Source organism: Corvus cornix, chromosome 1A (genome assembly GCF_000738735.6).
Source record: "Corvus cornix cornix isolate S_Up_H32 chromosome 1A, ASM73873v5, whole genome shotgun sequence".
Lineage (NCBI taxonomy): Eukaryota > Metazoa > Chordata > Aves > Passeriformes > Corvidae > Corvus > Corvus cornix.
The window spans coordinates 66,027,921-66,046,763 of record NC_047057.1 but is presented as its reverse complement, the minus strand read 5'-3'; the positions used below and the strand labels follow the sequence as shown (position 1 = coordinate 66,046,763).

Sequence of the window (18,843 nt, the reverse complement as noted above, 5' to 3'; positions counted from 1 at the left end):
TAAACACATTTTTAAGAGGTAACACACTGGCAGCAGAAAATAAGCCTATCTGTAATAAAAATTACGACAAAACTAATTTACTTGTTCAGCCTTATTGAAGAAGTCCTTTGTTTTTACACAAGCTTCTCTGGAGGAGAGTGTGCCACATCACTCTCCTTCCTTGGCAGTGAGCTTTCTGGAGCGAAGTGAGGGAAGTTTATTGCATGAGCACTGCATCCCCAACCTTTCCACTGCAACTCCCATCTCCTGAAGAATACAAGCACTATCCCAGATCCAATCACCACAGCAACAAAGCTCTCTGGTCACAGTCCTTCGACAAAAATCCTCCTAATGGAATCCTCTTTTTGTTTTATCCCTTTAGTCTTGAGCATTTCCGCTGACAGCTTAATTATTTTCAGCCTTTAACCTTGCTACTTCGACAATATTTTGACTTATTCGCAAAAGTATCAGAAAAGGAAGAACACCATGAGGAAACCAGAAAAATAAAGATACTCAATTCAGGGATTACATAATACTCACACCTTTAATTCCGGGTTTACATCATATTCACACTTTTCCCCTGGATTCATCTATAAAATGTACTCAGACTTAACTGAAAGAGCACCTGGAAAAAGTCTCATCATTCTGAGACTTTACAATACAGAACAGTGGGGGTAGGATGATAAAGAACATGAGAACAATGCTGAATATATTCAACTTACATTCACAGATCTTACTTCAATCGGGTATGTGAGGAAACTACAGGTTCTAAAAATCTGAATTATAAATTAAATCATTAACAGACTGGGGAAACTAAAGTGAGATGTTAAACCCATCCTTGCTGCTTTGTTAAGACAGCCCTCACCTCCTACGACTTTGACAAACAGAAGATAAAATCCCCTTTGTTGAATGGAGCTTTCTGAAGCAAAGACCCAATTTTAAGAAGTTCCAGCGCCTTGGGATCACAGCGCGGCGCTGCACCTGCAAACGCGCTGCTCGTGTGAGCCCGACTTCGTGGCAGCCGCCATCTTGTAGAGCCGCTCTCCCCTTCCCGGAGGAAGCGTGGTAAAACCCACAGACTCCCATAAAAAAGCAGGTTTCCACTGGTACAGCCCGGAGTATTACAATAAAACCGCCTTTATGTGACCTTTGTAAGCTGGGGTGGCCAAGACAAGGTGTGCTGTTTGCAAACCAGGCTTTCTGCTTAAACTTGAAAGCGCCAGGTCAACCCGGAATTAAAATTCCATCAACGCCCTCTCCCCCCCAGCCTGCTCCTGCCCTTTCATGCTGGAAGAACCTACATCCTCAGCTAAGGATTACAGAGCAGGCACCTCCAAGGCTTCATTTGTGCTGCCGCCCCTTCAGGTGCACATGAGACTTTCAGTAGGTCCGTGAGGCTAAATCCCACCTAACTGAGCCCTCAATGCTGACAGCTCATGGAGCAGCTGCCCCCTGCCCAGGCACCACCCACACTACCTGATCCATTGGGTCCGATGATGCAGTTGAACCTCATGAACGGGCCGATAACCTGCTGCCCCCTCCACGACTTGAAGTCCTTCACCACCAGCAACTTCAGGTAACCCATCCCCACGGGAAGCCGGGGGCAGGAGCTCCTGAGCTCCCCGCCTCAACCCCCACAAAGAATCGACGAGGATATTTCACCAGTTGGTCTGTCGGCAGAAAAACAGCCCCAACCAAAGCCACTATTCCCCAACTTTATCGCCTCAGAAGGACGGACGGCCCGGCCCCGCCCCGCCCTCACAGCCCTCGCGCCTCGTGCAGCGGCCCCGCCCCGCGGTGCCCGGCGGGCGGCGCCGCTCCCGTTCCCTTCGCGACGGGCCGCCTTGTGTCCCGGCTGGTCACCGCCGCTCCTGTTCCCATCGCGACGGGCCGCCTTGTGTCCCGGCTGGTCACCGCCGCTCCTGTTCCCATCGCGACGGGCCGCGTTATTTCCCGGCTGGACGCCACCGCTCCCGGCCACCGCCCTCACTCCAGCCCCGTCGTCCCGCTGTTCCCTCCCGGCGCCATGAGCAGGCTGGGGCCGCAGCGGGACCTGGAGGAGGCCGCCGCCCTGGAGCGCCGGCGGCGACGGGAGCTGCTGCGGCGGGGCCGCATCTTCAACGCGCGGCTCCGCACTATAGGGGTGAGGGCGGGCAGGAAGGGAGGGAAGGCGCCGTGTCCCCCCCGCCGGTCCCACGAGTTCTGAGGAGAGGGGCTTAACGCAGAGGCGACCCCCAGGGCAGGACAGGGGGGGAAGGGGCGACTGAGCCGGTCTGGGCGGGCCAGCAGCGGTACCCCAGTGACCCTGCTCAGGCGTGTGTGTGAGGGGGAGGGAGGGCCCAGATGCAACATTTAGAGTCGCATTTAAAGTCACTGGTGACAGAAATCACAGAATACTTAGGGTTGGAAGGGACCTCTGAAGATCATCCACTCCAACACCTCGGCAAGGTACGGTCACCCAGAGCAGGTGACACAGGAACATGTCCAGGCGGATTTGGAATATCTTAAAGGGGGAAGACTTCGTGACCCCCCTGGGCAGCTGTTCAGTGCTCTGCCACCCTCAATGGAGAGAAGTTCTTCCTCCTGTTGAGGCAAAACTTCGTGGGTATTGCTTCTTGTATGTACTTGTGCCCCTCTTCTCTGGGTTCAAGGGCAAGGTGTCATTGCCCCCGAACAGCACAGAGAGATCAAGCCTTGTGTTGCATTTCTGTGTAGGAGTTAATGTGGTTTGCTTTACTTTGAGGAAAGCCAAATGCTTCCAGAGTCAGCTCATGCAATGTGGCTGAAACAAATAATTGTTTTTTACCTCTCTGCTCTGATACTGCCCTTGTCTGCTTGGATCTCACTAGAATTGATGCTGTGAGAGATTTACTGCTGTAAGGGTCCTGCAATTAGTCAGTATTTTGCATCAGACAAAATAGGACAGATCCATCCTTGTTTATGCATAGGTAATTATTTGTTCTGTCTGTTTTTTCTTGGCATGGATGTGTAAATGTGAACACCCTTTAGGCTGGTGGATTTTCTGCAGAGTTCACTATGTAGTTTGCATCCTGAACATGAGGGAATGATGTGCTCTATACCTATTTGACTTCGGATGGAATAGTGTATTGAATCTCCCTGTGATATGTTCAAAGGCCTACATTAAGATTCTGTGAGCGTGCATGGAGGGAAGAGTGCTGTGAGGTGATTTCATTGAACTGGTAGAATTGCAACAGATGTCAATTGGATCCTCTTTTATGAGGTACAGAAACATAACTCAGTGGAAAAATATCTTCACCTTATCTCTGACAGGGCCTTGAATTTATTCTTGTCACTCTTATGCAAGAGTCATTGTAGCTGCAGAGCAATTAGCAGTTCCCACTTAAGGAGTATGACAGATGTGTCCACCTGGTATGGCATCCCAACATACGCAGTAACCAACAATATACTTAAGTGGAAGGAGCTAATATTTTTTAGCAGTTGTGGGATGGGTTAAGATACTTGAAATTTCTTCATCAGAAACACATATTTTCTCTGGCTTTTCTAGAGCCTTAAAAATTAAGTGCAAACCATAAATTCTCAGTTAATGAAATAGCTGGCAACTAATATATCCTGGTGTGCTTTATTGAGCCGTACAGGAGTACACCATCCGAAGGTTTTACCCAAATACTTTTGTAGAACTGACTTACTTTGTAGAACTGACTCAGGCAGGTTTTGATAGATGTTTACATAAGACAAACATCTAAAATGAAGGAGAGATCATCTGGGGAATTTTGATTAACAGTATATTTACCGTCATTCAATGTACCTGAACAATGATGCTGACATAAGGGACTGTTATTACGCTTTGAAGTTAGGCCAGGTCTGAACCATTAAGAGCCATGAAATCCATACAGAGATATTCTATATCAGTATTTTTGTGTGGTTTTTAGATTCTTTGCTTCTGTTCTTTGACCAGTTTATCTGAGTGGCAGTCTCTAAGAAAACTAAAAAATCAAGACAATATTTGACTTAGAAACCAGAAATCCTAAAGCAGGGCTTGAATAAAAACGTGGAGGTAATATACTGGAAAGCAGAATGGGAACGCAGATTTTATATTCTTTTTCCTTGATTATTACTAGTTTTATTATTACTTTGACTTCGGTATCTGTTTGGTCGTCTGAGTAATGGAAACGTAAGATACTGCCCTCTTCACTTACAGGTTGAAGAACTTATCCTCAGTAAATCACTGATTTTTCTGAAGAGTTCAGATGAGTAATCCAAATGAACAATTACTTCTAATTTACATGTGAACTTTATACATAAATAGACCTTGTTTAAAAATTAGCTGCTTCAAACTGTTTGTAGATTTCTTATTTAAACACTTAAAAGTGAAACCTGTAGTTTTATATGACTGGGAATGTCTGTTTTAGGGATGTTTTTGTGTCGAGTGAAAACGTTTGGAAGAGGAGAGAACCAATAGTGTAACACAAGCCGATACACTGACCTACCTCTATTATTGCCAGAATACTAAGAACTTGTATTGAGTTTCTCTTAACAGTATTTCCTGTAGTTATACTGACAGCTTGGCTTCGCCAGTGAGACCTCTGAAAGAGTTGATATTTAGTGTCCACAACACCATTGTTTTTGGAGGATAGAATTCTTGATGGTTTCACCCTTGCTTACAAACTTATCTCTTTGCCTGATTGCTATTGTCAGTTGTCCTTGACAGTACTAACCATGTGTATTTTCAGCCATGATTTGTTTCTGTCTTCATCTGAATAGTTTTTAGACAAAGACTATCAAAATTGTTTACCAGGTTCTTGAAGATTTATCATTGTATTTTTCACAAATTTTTTAAAGACATTAAGTGACTTGACAATAAAAAAAAAAGAAGTAAAATCCATGTTTCTGCCTATTAATTTGCCACCATCTGCCAATAAATGTGAGGCCACATTCTTTTGCCTAAAATTGAGGTGTCTGCTCCCATTTGATGATGTGGCCTATTTTATCCTTTCCTCAGGTCCCACTCCCCATGGATGTGGATGTTCTGTACCATATCTGTCAGCTCATCACAGATCATGTGCCCTGTAGTGCATTTTGGCAACCATGTGAATCTCTCTGATAAGACTGGAAACATTTCCATTCCATTCTTCTAGTGAACCTTCTGTATTTTTTTCAAATGTGAATTATTACAACTTTCTGTCATCTTGACTGTTAAAATACTTACCTGCTTTATAAATGAAAGCAGAACAATAAAATTGCCAGCTGTAATGAGGAAAACATACTCTGTGTAATGCAGCTGAAAATATTTACAGCTCTATGTATCGTGTAAATGTGGTGTTTTCATATGATCAGGTGCAAGAGCATACCTATCATTATTAAAGCAAAGCAAACAAGAATAGTTCTGTTTCTGGATTTTGTTTAACCTACATTAGTAATGTGTATATAGTCTGTTGTGAGTGGGCTTATATATCTGTCTTGTACAACTGTGAGTCAATGTAGCTTGACAATCCCTGTTTTAATTGTTCAAACAGTATCTCCTAAAGAGCTGCTTTTTTTTCATTTCAATAGATTGATAAAGATGCATTGGATGCGCAGGTCAAGGAGAGGAAACTTCAAGAAGCAGCTGAAAAAGCACAACATGAAAAATTCGGTATATTCATAGATACTGTGATATTTCTGTGAATAGTTAAATGTTTTAATCTGTTTCCTGCTTTCTTTTATCCTTTTGTGTATTCTGTAAATTCAGTCATCCAATTTATGTCCTATTTATGTTCATACACCTACATTGGCACAGTATGTATTTTCCTTGCTATCTTAAGGTTTATATTGACATGATTGAACTGGGATACATTGCCTAATAGACCAGAATGTTCAGTGTTTTCTTTTAAAAGCTGTTGACAAATAGCATCATTTAAAAACCTGAATATGCAGGAGGATTTAAAAATTACTTACCACTGTCCTTTTCAGTATAGTAGTGGCTAATCTGTTTTGGTTGCTTTCTTGTAGAGTGAGCTCATGTTCTGTCTGGCCATTCTTTCAGAGAATATATAGATTCTGTGGAATCCTCTCTAGATTATTGCTGGAAGCATGAGTCACGTACAGTAAGGCGATAAGAGGAGCCATTGCTGAGTCAGAACACGCAGCCACACAAATATTTCACACTGTGCCCTGACCTCAGACCCTTTGTGGTGTTCTGTTCTTGGCATGCTTTCCCGTGCTATCATGTGAAAAGGTCCCACAGCTTGAGCTCTCTGTGTGCCTGAAGAGGAGCTAAAATGGAGCTGCCAACTTCCATGCTGTGCTTCTACTACAGCTGCTTGTGATCTTCCTGGCTGGAAAATACACCTGTCAGGGTCTGACTCTTGGGAAACTACCAGCAGCAATGTGGAGCCTGGAAAAAGAGGAGATTATCTTTTCTAGCAAATTATATTTAAATAGCTAAAAGGCTGGTTTGGTGGGAGTTTTGTTTGTTTTTCTTAAAAATGCTGTGAGTGATTTAGTTTCAATTAAATGGGCAGGAGCTATTAAGCTGTTCAAAACTTAATGCCAGCCAATGATTTTAGTGCTATGGTTAGAAAAATCACTGGAACTGTGGAAGAGCTACCTATATTCCTTTCAGTTGGAGCCCAATTTTGGTTTGCTTCCTGACAAGCAATAATGTATTTCAGCTGTAGCTGTAAACTAAGAGTAAATGGGAACAACTGGTTTACAGTACATTTCTTGTGTTCCTGCAGGTTTTCACCAAATGAAACCTCATAGTTCTAGTACTTACTATTATATTTTTTTTTCACATGCATATATTTCATTGTAGCATTAATAAAATAATTTATACCTAAAAAGCTGAAAATATTTCATAAGTAAATATTACTAACATTAGAGTGTTTGCTGGCCTGGTACTTACAGATCAAATACTCTCCTAAGGTGTAACAGTTTGAAGACTTATATTCTGTTTATACATCTTGAAAATTTTATTTTCATCTTATGTGTGCACTCCAATGATTTGTGCACCTCTAAGAGTTGAGGTTTCATTGTGTTCATTTTTGTCTAGCTCATAACATGAAGAAAAATGACAAGCTTATGTGTCTGCTAGAAGAACGACAGAAAAATGAAATCAAAGACATGAATAGGGCTCTCACTGAATTTCACAAGAATTTTCAGAAGCTGGAAACAAGACGTGAATTTGACCTGAATGATCCACAAGCCCTAAAGAAAGACAGACCTGCTCGAGTTTCAGACAGTGATCCACGGTGTACTATATCTGGCATGCAGAAGTTTATGGGTGAAGACTTAAACTATGATCAGAGGATGAAGTTTCAAAAGGAGCAGTTAAGAGAGTGGTCTCTTCAGCAACAGAAAGACTTGAAAAATGCATTAGCTGACCAAAAAGTGGCAGGTAACAAAAAAGATTATGTAGTTTTAATCTTATTTTCCTGAAGTTGTGATGCGTCTGATGAGAATATGGTATACCCTATTGTATATTTAACTTCTAAAAATACTAGAGCAGTTTTTACTTTATAAGCTCTAATGTATCCACTATTTCTTTTAGGAAATCTCTATTTAATAACATGTGATGATTGTAATATCACCCAGTTTTCATTTCTGGTTTATGCCTCCAGTTGGTATGCTTACTTCATCAGAGCAAACTGTCCAATTTGTACTGTTCTAGAGCAGAAAAAATAATACTGATTTTTCTTTCCCAGCTTGTCATGAAACATTCTTTTCTGCAGTACTTAACTTCTTTCATTTTAACACCAAATGTTTAGACAAGATAGGTTACATATTAAACTGATTCATGGGTCACCTGAAATGCCAAGATGGAAAGCTTTGATGGTAGGATTTGGAAATAGTTATTCAGCCTACTGTATCTGTAGCTCCCCCCTGCTTCTTCCCCTTGTTAACTCATATTGCACATCATGTCCATGAATATTGACTAAATTTCATTTGAATCGAATTTAGATGATCTTTATGACAAGTTTAGGATTGAACTTGACCGAAAGATTATGGAGGAACAAAGAAAAGAAGAGGAAAACAGGCGTGTTGTTTGTACAGCTACTAAAGATTTCAATAGAATCCAGGTAAATTAATATTAAGTTGGTTGGTTTGTTTTTCAGAAAACATGGAGACAGAGAAGGAAAATAAGATGCACAAAATCAGAATGAGTAGTAATGTTTTCACAGGGGTTTCTTAGCAGCTGACTTCCAAGGTTGTTTCAGCTTGGAACAAGATAGATTTTATTCACTTTGCCAAGTGAACAAAGGATTCAAGGATCTAGATGTCCTCTGTCTAGTTATCCTCTGCCAAAATTGTGCCTCCTGGTTCTCAGCTTGCTGACTGGTGAGCAGAAACAGCTGCTCCGTCACTCAGGGGCTTTGGTCTGGTAAACTGGGGTACAGCAAAAGCCTCCCATGCTGCTTTCTGGTTTATGTTATTGTGTCTGTCTGCTTTTCTTTGCACGTGTGTGGAAACACTTTTAACATTAGCTTTTTGTTCTTACTGTTTACATTAATTCTCCACAACCACTGGTTTTGCCACTTTGGCTACTTCATGAGTATTTGTGTAAAATGTCTCCTGGTTATTTACTGACCTTGCTTTGGAACCTGTCTTAGTACCATTATCTGTCATGCTCTAATTCTTCATCTTACTGCAGATGGTTTTTTTCTCTTCAGCTTCTACATACAGCTCAAAGGGCTACATGGATGCTAATAGCTTTGTTAAACTATGTTTGTTGTGACTTAGCTTTAAGTGTATTTAGTCACATCAAAATAAACCACATTAGAATTACCTACATTAAGTATGGTACTTTTTGGTTTAGCTGTATAAGCATGCAAGTCCTTAAATGTTGCTTGAGCCTTTCAAGGGGCATTTGTCATATAATTTTATTTATAGACAGCTCAAGTTAATTGAAAATCAAAATCTTAAAAGTACAGGAGCAGGCCGTTCCCATGTGCTGAAAGTGGTGAAGACCAGCCTGACTGAACAGATGGCTTTGGCTGAAGCTCAGGGAGAAAAAGAGAGTTTATCACCTTTGGAAGAAGGGACAGGCAGCTCAGGAGGACTGCAAGAATGTTGTGAAGTCATGCAGGGAGAAAATTAGAAGGGCCAAAGTCCAGCTGGAACTTAATCCGGCTACTGCTGTCAAAGACAATGAAAAATGTTTCTACAAATACATCAGCAGCAAAAGGACAAGGAGAATCTCTTATCCTTTGTTTGGGGGGAAACATAGTGACAGAGCATAAGGAAAAGACTGAGGTACTTCATATCTTCTGTGCTTCAGTCTTCAGCCCCCTGAGCTGGAAGGCAGGGACAGGGATCAGAATGAAGCTCCCATAATCCAGGAGGGAATGGTCAGTGAACTTCTATGCAACTTAGACCCACAAAAGTCCATGGGGCCAGATGGGATCCACCCAAGGGTACTGCGGGAGCTGGCGGCAGTGCTCATGGAGCCACTTTCCATCATTTCCCAGCAGTGCTGGCTCACTGGGGAGGTCCCAGGTGAAGGGAAGTTGGCCAGTGGGACACTCCTCTGTAAGAAGGGCTGGAAGGAGGATCCAGGGAACTACAGGCCTGTCAGCCTGACCCTGTGCTGGGAAAGGTCATGGAGTAGATCCTCTTGAGTGCCGTCATGCAACACGTGCAGGACAACCAGGGCATCAGCCCAGCCAGCCAGGGTTTATGACAGGCAGGTCCTGCTTGACCCACCTGATCTCCTAGGACAGAGTGACCCCCTCAGTGGATGAGGGAAGCTGTGGATGTGTCTGCCTGGACTTTAGTAAAGCCTTTGACACTGTTTCTCCCAGCATTTTCTGCATGGCTTGGACAGGGGCACTCGCTGTTCACTGGGTAAAAGACTGGCTGGACATCTGTGCCCAGAGAGTGGTGGGGAATGGAGCTACATCCAGCTGGGACCAGGCACCAATGGTGTTCCCAAGGCTCAGAACTGGGGTCAGTTTTTTAACATCTTCATCAATAACCTGGACAAGGGGATTGAGGGCACCTTCGGTCACTTTGTAGATGGCACCAAGTCTTCTGGAGGATAGGAAGGCTCTGCAGAGGGATCTGGACAGGCTGGATTGATGGGCCTAGGCCAGTGGTCTGAGTTTCAAAAAGGCCAAGTTCCAGATTTTGCACTTGGGTCACAACAACCCCCTACAGCTCCAAGATGGGGACAGCGGCTGGGAAATGCCTGGCAAGAAAGGCCCTGGGGTGGTGGTGACAGTGGCTGAGTATGAGGCAGATGTGCCAATGTGTGCAAGAGGCCAATGGCACTTGGCCTGGATCAGAAATAGTGAAGGCAGCAGGACTTTGGACAGGATAAATCTGATTTGTTTTCAGCATTTAAAATCTTTCTTGTCGTTAATCATGGCATAGTAGTATGACATACATGGCTATGCATAGGGCTGGGGGTTTCCTCCAGTAAGATTCTCAGGCAGCTTGGAAATTTTATGCTCTCCCGCTTAATGGCAAGTCTGAGTTACAGTGTTGAAGTGCCTTGTTTTGATCTCTTGGTAGATCACAGTGGAGTGACATTAAGAAAGTGATCTAAATAACAATTACACGTTTTAAGCTTCGAGGCTAGCAATTATGTGAAATCCATTCAAAATTATTTTCTGTTAAATGTGATTTACTCTGGAGCTTTTTCCCAATTACAAATAATTGCTTGATTCATAGTATTAATAAGATAAAAGTATATATTCAGATGTTCTGTTTCAGTGTTCCAAAAGTATTGGATGATTGAATATCTTCAGGGGTTTGGATCTTAAAAGTTGTAATGTCATCGTTCCTTTCAAGTTCTTACTGACTCTTCTTGAGAAAAAAAAAACCAATTCAGGGAAATACATTTTGAATTTAAAAAATTTCTTTTACCTTCTGGTAAAAGTCATACTCACTAACATCAGAGATGGAAAAGTGGCCTGTAATTCTTACTGTATTATTCCATGTTATGATGACAATGATTCCTAGATCTGAAGCTGATGTTTGTCATGAGAAATTTGATTTGCTTGAGGTTTTCTGTTTTTCTAAAAGTAGGCATTTCTTTTTTTGCTTTATAGTTGATGTTCCTGTTGGGTGGTAGACTGTACTAGTTTGAAAACAAACCAGGGAGAGAAAACAAGTCAGAATTACAATTTAATAGGAAAATTAAAATACATGCAATAGTACAAGAACACTGACAGAGTCGGGATACAGCCTGACACCCTGTTAGTCAGGGTGGTGGTAACAGTCCAGATAAAGTGGTCCTATTGAAGCAGTGATCCTGTAGAAAAGGGTGTGGTCATCACCTGAAGGTCCAGTGATAGCTCTTGTCCTTTGGGAGTGCCATAGGTAAGGGCTGCTCATGCTGTTCCAAACCCCAGACTATATCCAGGTGGGAATGCTTGGCTCCTCCCCCTGAGTGGAGCATCTCACAATGGGTTGATGTAATTCTATGAGTCGTGGTGGGTCCTTGATTGTCCATTAAACAGAGATAGCTCCCAGAGGGAGTTATCAGGGATGAGTCATGGTAGGAGATAACAAACACTGCCTCACCTGCTTTAACAGCTTGTGAAGATGATAATAGAATGCATGCTTTTGGTTACATCTTACATTGTAACCTAGGACATAGACATCTCTAAAGACGTGATTTTGGGCATTGTCTAAGCTGAACTGTGGCTTAGCTAATGTATAATTTAAAAAAAATAATTTCTCTTCTTTTACTTTCTTTGCATATCAAATACTTCTGTTATTTTAATGGAAGCCACAAGGCTGCTTTCAGCCAAGGAATTTATTAATCTAGGATATGGTACTTAGTATTAGTTGTTTCTTCTGCCCCATCACTGACAGGTAGTTTAGCATGTTTACTTGGAGCAAACAGAAGTCACTCTCTGACAGTCTCCTGGCCTGATGTTTGGGACAACTGCTGTTATCCAAACTCAAAGTCTTTAACTAAAAATGTAGAGATAATCTCAGTTTAGCAGTCTTCTCTGGTGGCATAGATCACCGTGCTTGCTCAGTTAGGATTCTTTTCCTTAAGATGTGCAGAGGAACAAGTTCTCACACATGTCTGTAGTCATGTTATTCTCTGTTGTTTATATCTTCTAGTTACTCTGCTTACTCATGTTCAACTTTCTATGGCACAGAAGACTTTACCTGCTCTTTCGTAATGGAAAACCCTCGAGTTTTCATTTGTCCTCATCTACTTTGCCAATACGTATGTGCCGACCAGTGAATTACTGATCAGCAAGAAAAGTACCAAGCTGTTCTACATAAGTGAATATTCTCAAGGCAGTGGTTTTTTTTAACAGCACATCTTGGTCAAAGTAGAGACAGAATTACCCACTGATCTGTTGCAGTCAAGATAGATGTGTAAAGAGAGACCGATCTGGCAGCCTGTTCTCTGTGTGCCCTAGCAAGCAGGAGGTTTTTTTTTGTCCTCTGTCCAGATGGAAGCTGGAACCAGGCATTGTTCCAGATAGTTTAGTTTATGCATTACAGAAGAATGACACAGTATTAGAAATGAATGATGCATAGCATTATCATTCTACTTTAAGTTAGTTTACTTAGTCTAATTATTCTTTGGAAGGTAATTATGTTACAGTAAACCCATTGTATTTTGTTTCTGGAGTATTGTAAAAGGAAAATTTCCTTTGAATAGGAGACTGCACCTTGTAGTGAACATTAGGAACAGTGAATTCCATAGAAAATTCATACTGTGATTTCCAGTATTGCAGATACATCCACATAATATGATTCAAGTTTGCATTTTGTATCAGCAAACAGAATCAAGGCTGCATCTAAAGACATTAATTGGACATCTGTCTATTTTGAGGGCTTACCCACACTCTTCATTCAGTATGTAATATATAAATCAAGGCTAGTGATTCAGGATTGTAAATTTTTATTGTAAATTTCTTCCATATTGTATTTGTCTGCCAAATATCTACTGGTTATTTACTTGGGGATAAATGTGGAATTATTTTTTATTTAATTCTGCATTTTCTTATAAAACAAAGTTATTTTCCCACAGTTTACTTGCTATATGTGATATGACAACATTAAAGAACTCTTTGATATTAGACTTTTGATCTTGGCCAATAAGACAATGATCACAGTATTTGTATGTGATGCTTTTGACAACTGTATGCAGGTTGGAAAGACATCTGTTAAAATGTGTTAACATTTTTTCACTCCTTAGTTCATATTTTCTCTTGGAAAAAACATCACTTCTCTCTTTCCACTGAATTTAGGTTGCTGAACTAGATCATAAAAATGAATTGGAAAAGGCTCAAAAAATAAAAGATGACATGGATGAAATTACCTTCCTCCTTCGAGGAGACTTACTTTCTGAAAATCCTGACCAAGCAATCGGTCCCTTGGGTAAACATCATGTGCTTGTGGATCGATGGAAGGGAATGAATCAGGAGCAGCTGATGGCAATTCGTCAATTTCAAAAGGAACAAGCTCTGGAGAAACTGGTATTTAAGCTCACATACATTTTCATGCATTTTCTGTTTTCTTGGTTGTAGTAATACTATAGACAATGTTTGTAGAAGAAAAATACCTTGTTTGCCCTGGACATGCCATTATGAGACTGTGTTTTCCATTGATCTGCATTTTATCCAAACTTTAATCAGTCTAACTGAACACAGTGCCTCTGAAGCACCTGGGAGATGCCATGGGGTAGGCTGGAGCCCTGGAGTTGGACTGGGAGGAAGTTTGCTGAGGAGCCCAGGGCCAAGGGGATCTTAGGACATGGTCCATGATGGTCCAGCTGAGCAGCAAAGTCCTGTCCAGCCCAGGACCCAGGCTTCATGGTGCAGTTCAGGACCTGAGAGTGGACAAGCTGCCTGCAAGGAGTGGGCTGCTCTACAGGGGAAGAATATCTGGGACCTGAAGGTGAAAGCAGGGCAGGCCAAAGCAGTATTCTCATGCTCAAGGGTACCCAAGCAAGGCAAATAGAGCAGGTCCACTGACCTTGCTCATGCATATTTCTTAGGCCTATAAGTTCATGAATGTGAAAATGTGATGGAGTTTTGTTTCTACTGTCCTACACAGCTATGAACCGTGCTGTGGAATAGAATTACAATGGTAATAGTTGCTGCTCTAGAGATGTACAGAAGGAGGCAGTCAAAATGAAGACATCTAGTCTCCTATGAAGTCAAGAGTGTCCAGGCCTAGATACTGTGAAGTAGGAAGTGACTTGCCTCCCTCAGCACAGAGGCTACATTTATGACAGCTAAGGAATAGTGTTTGATTTTATCTTTTAGTTCCTACAATACTGTGGGCTATACTGTGTCTTACCTAGGACTTATTAAAGCTGGAGGTAGAATTGTCATTTTCCTGCCTCTCCTATTATTCTGAAGTAAACCCATTCAAGTCATTAAGCTGACTGAAAATGAGTACAACCAAGAAAAGTAAGTTTTTTGCAGGCCTCATTTTTTGATTCAGTTCAATGAGGTGTCAGACAGGAAGTGATGCAGAGGAAAAAAACAGTTTCAGTCTACTCATGTAGTGTTCATGGCTCATCTATTATGTATACCAAGTTAGCCATATTATAAGCCATACTGATGTCTGTGCACTTCTTAACTCTATGCACTTCTTCCTCAAGAACTTTCAACTCTTGATAACAAGAATTTAAAAAAAAAAATCTGTCTTGCTGCTCTGGGTTTTTACAGAGAGAAAAGAATAGCACTTTCATTGGCTGTATCTTGCTTCTGCCTGGTTTAGAAGTCCTTGCTCCCTTCTCCCCATTTCAAGTGCTACCTCTAGTGTTCAATAAAGGCAAGCAAGCTTGTTTGGATGAACTTACCCATGAGACTTTATATATACAGTTTCATCTTTGAAAGAGAAAATGAAGCATTCTTTTCGCTCCTGTAGCGATTAAGAGAGCAGGAACGCCAAAGAGATGCTGAATGGGATAGGCAACGTCTACAGACTGCGAGAGCCCAGTTGCTTTGGGAGCGGCAGCAGCAGCGGCAGAATCGGGTACAGCGCCGAGATTTAGATTTCGTGAACGCAGAGCTCTCTCAGGAGCAGAAAGCAAAGTAAGTACCAGAATAGGGTTCTTCAAATAAAAACAGCTCTTTACCATTATTAACACAATAGCATGGCTTTCAAAGAGCCTTTTTTACTTGTTCTGTTTCTAACTTTTTAAAGACACTTTTTACAAGTTCATTCTTTAAAAAAAACCAATATGTCTGAAGTGTGTTTTTCAGTATTATTTAATCAATCTTCACAGTGTAGGTTTTGAGTGTTACTGACTGACATACATGATTTAGGATCTGGAATTCTTAAAAGCGTTCCACTGACAACAGACTGTTCATATAGATGGCAAAATATGGAATAAATATAATTATCTATGCAGAAAATTATATTATCAAGTGAAAAACAGTACATGTTTCTTTAATTTATCTTAGTTTTCTGAGACAAAAAAGGATGACCTACCAGTAGAACTGCCAGTTTTTGATAGCTCAGGGTTAGGCTAGCAACACAAACAGCATTTCCATTATGTATGACAGAACTGGATGATTCTTTAACTAACCACTGGATGTGTCTTGGTGGGCAGCTCTTGTGTCTGCTCTTATGGGAAAGGAGGAAGATAATATGTGCAGGAAAAGAAAAACGAACTTAATGATTTGGTGTTCTTTTTTTCCAGTTCCTTCTTTTTCTTTTTTTTTTTTTTTTTTTTTTGGCATGAATATAGAATCACAGAATAGTCAGAGTTAGAAGGGACCTAGAAGGGTCATCAAGTCCAACTCTTAAGTGGATGGCCCATATGGGGATTGAACCCGTGACCCTGGCATTATTAGCACCATGCTCTGACCAACTGTGCCAGTCTCAGGTTCATACATACCTTTTGCAAATGAATTTCCAATACATGATGCCTTCTTGTTATGAAAACAAAAGTTTGGAATTGAGTTAATTCAGGTTTTCTTACTGTGAGATTTTTGGAGGGATATTTCAGGAAGAAAAAACCTAAGTTTGCTATGTTGAGATGTGGCATATATTTTGCAGAACAAGTTCTAGTTATATTAAATTCCATTTCTAATAATTTATGAGCATTTATAGGTGTTAATGCATTATATCTTCTTTAGGTTTCTCAGGCTACTTCTGTATAATAGCAAGGAAACATTTACTAATGGCTTTTTAAAAAATTTTATTTAATTCTAGGAACATTTATCTTAAAGAAGAAGAGTATTCAAATATTCCAACAGACGAGTTTTATGCACAGTTTAATACAACCACCCGGTGACAATCTGGATAAATCAACCTGAATTATACAGAAGTATGTAGACATATTAAAATTTTCAATTGAGCAATCCCATGTTTTATTATTTTATCTGTTCCCTGCCCTGTTCAAACACTGCTAGGCCAGATTTGTTCTAAGAAAAGGAAAACATTGTAATAGTTTTTAAACATGATTGGTGTTCTGAAAGAACTAGTAGATTCAGTAGTAGGTTATTTGACTCTTATGTCTCAGGCTTAGCTGTAATATTTACATTATTCATGCCTTTAGGAATTAATTTCTGGAAAGAAACCTGAATTTAAACTACAATGCTGCTTTATGCAACTTGGCCAGAGGGGAATGCTGCCTACCACAGACCGCAAGTGATGCGCTTCTCTAGGAGGGAAGAAAGATGACCTAGTGAGAAAATTTTGGGTTGGTTTGTTTGTGGTTTGGTTTTGGGTTTTTTGTTTTGGATTGTCTTAAAGCAAAAAAACCAGCCAGACACAAAGGCAAGCAAAGAGAAAGAAGCGGTCAAGTTGGTCAGAAATGTTTTATTTTGTGAGCAGTGGGAATAAGAGTTCAATAGTCATCAAAGTGATTAGTGCACTGAGGTATAGCACTGAAACAGAATGTGTGGTAGAGTTAGTGTGGAAAAGCAGGGGGGAAAGTATTCCTACATACACCCTCACTCTTTGGAAATAATGGAGAAGATTTCAGGTAGTGTGCTGCTGAAGGAGAGTGGGGACAATTCACAGGTGTGTCAGAAGAGGGGTGAAAAAGCAGGTGTGCACCAAACAAAGTCAAGGAGAAAAGTCTCAGCTTGTGCAGGGTAATTCAGGGAAACTGTTTACTTCCTGCCTTCATGGTGGCAGTGTTGACTTAGCAATGAAAGAGCCAGTCACTGACATTTGAAACATGGGCGAGCACAACACCAAGGAAGAAAACACAGAGAAGCAATGCAAGAAACTAACTACATAAGGGAAATGGATGGTGGAAATCCAGAAGAGAAAGAGCTGACATGGAATAGACTGCAAAAAGGAGACTAATCCTAAGAGTCAGGAGATATGAAAGAGGAGAAAAAATGAGAGTCAGATGAGAGATTCAGCTAAGAATCCAAGACCTCTAATATTGTGAACCTTTAATAAAAATAGAGAGCCCATTTATAATAGATCTCGATAACTTGCCAGCATATGGGACATAAATCTGGGGTAAAAACATCCTGATGATGTTGGCTTGGAGTCCACTTTGTCTCAGCAATAATGGTAATGTTGAATGAACTTTGTGATGAGACAGGTTGAAGATGCCTCCACCAAGCAAAGGAGGAAAGATACTTAAAAAAAACCAAGGGCTGAGATAAACTTGAATGAGTTATTCTCATCTCTGAAAATAATGAAGAATGCATGGTTCTTGAGATATTATTAGGAGGATTTTATGATGTTTGAAGGAAGCGTTTCTTGAAAGGGGACTGTTCAAACAGGTCTGTTTGCTCAGCTGAAATAGTGCCCTGTGGGATCACGCTGATACAGTGTTCCTGCCTGATTCAAAATGCTGATTAAAGAGGAGTTTGGAAGAGACCCATCATGTTAATGCCTTTAGATAGGAGAGGTGAAAGAAAATGCAGGAGAACATTAAAATGGTTAAAGAAGTGCCTTTCAACATGATTATCCTGAGGAAAAAGGTCTGTCCCAATTGTAGGACATTGATGCAATTGGAATTAATTGCAGTAGAGATAGAAGCTAAGTAGAAAAGCAGTGTGGCTGAAATACAGGAACTGTAGGAAAGTTGGAAAATGAAGTTGAGAGGGGGTCATGCACCGTTAATAATGAGCTGGTCTACAAAGAAGTAAGAAGGAATGATATTCAAGAGATGCCAATGTGAGATCCATTTTTTTGTCAGACTGAGATTCACATATGGCTGGATGTCTTTGGAGTATTACCTAGAAAATTGACAATCTCAGGAGTGCAGGTATGTGTCTTAGAATAGACAGGCCATCAAATGGGATGGGTGGATTAATATGCCATCTATAGTAGTTCTCATGTCACTAAAGTTGGTTTTGATCTGTGTTGAATATCTCAGACTCTGACTTTTTCTTTTTTAACTAGAATTTAATTACCTGACAGAAAAAAATAAATAAAGCAAGTGCTGAAAAGTTCATGAAGTTGTCTTAGTTTGTCCAACTCGTGTGACTAGGTGCTTGCAGACTTGACAACAGCTCTACAGTTTAATGAAACGATGCTGGACCTCGTCAGATGATGTTTGAGTTTCCTTCAGGAAGGAATATGTTTTTAAAGTCTTTTTGTAATACCTATTTGTTTGCTTGGAAACATTTTGTATGAGATCAGAGAAGGATAGGTTTCTCAGCTGTACTCTGAATAAGCCTTTAGATGGAAATTCAAATAAGACTGACAGTTCAATAATTGGGCAGGATCAGGCATCACTGAATTTCCTAGAAAACTTTCAGCATCATCAATCATATTTGCAAGAACAACCACGTTCCATTCTACCTGTTGCTTCAAAATATAAAACCTGAAATTTATTTTGGGTGTTGGAAGCACAATCAAGTTGTAGATAACATGCTTAATGTAAAGGGGAAAAGGTCTGATTCATTGTTATTGATATTTTATACTAACTTTTGCCTTGCACTGAAACAAGCCATATTTTCAGTAGGTATTATCAACTGAGCAGGTGATAATAAAGAA

General features: G+C 40.7%; 2 protein-coding genes across 3 annotated transcripts in view; one reads left to right on the top strand and one right to left on the bottom strand.

Moving 5' to 3' along the window:
- Positions 1-1,692, bottom strand: part of SMC1B (structural maintenance of chromosomes 1B) — a 30,695-nt gene extending 29,003 nt beyond the window's left edge. The window contains exon 1 of the mRNA XM_010410205.4: positions 1,456-1,692. Within this exon, the coding sequence (XP_010408507.2) occupies positions 1,456-1,564 (109 nt within the window). The 5' untranslated portion in view covers positions 1,565-1,692. The remainder of the gene's footprint in view (positions 1-1,455) is intronic.
- Positions 1,693-1,778: 86 nt separating this feature from the next.
- RIBC2 (RIB43A domain with coiled-coils 2) overlaps positions 1,779-18,843 on the top strand; it is a 40,913-nt gene continuing 23,848 nt past the window's right edge. For both annotated transcript variants that reach the window (XM_039570555.1, XM_039570556.1), the window contains exons 1-7: positions 1,779-2,122; positions 5,512-5,593; positions 6,992-7,336; positions 7,900-8,018; positions 13,164-13,391; positions 14,794-14,960; positions 16,087-16,201. In XM_039570555.1, the coding sequence (XP_039426489.1) occupies positions 2,006-2,122; positions 5,512-5,593; positions 6,992-7,336; positions 7,900-8,018; positions 13,164-13,391; positions 14,794-14,960; positions 16,087-16,168 (1,140 nt within the window). In that variant the 5' untranslated portion in view covers positions 1,779-2,005 and the 3' untranslated portion in view covers positions 16,169-16,201. The remainder of the gene's footprint in view (positions 2,123-5,511; positions 5,594-6,991; positions 7,337-7,899; positions 8,019-13,163; positions 13,392-14,793; positions 14,961-16,086; positions 16,202-18,843) is intronic.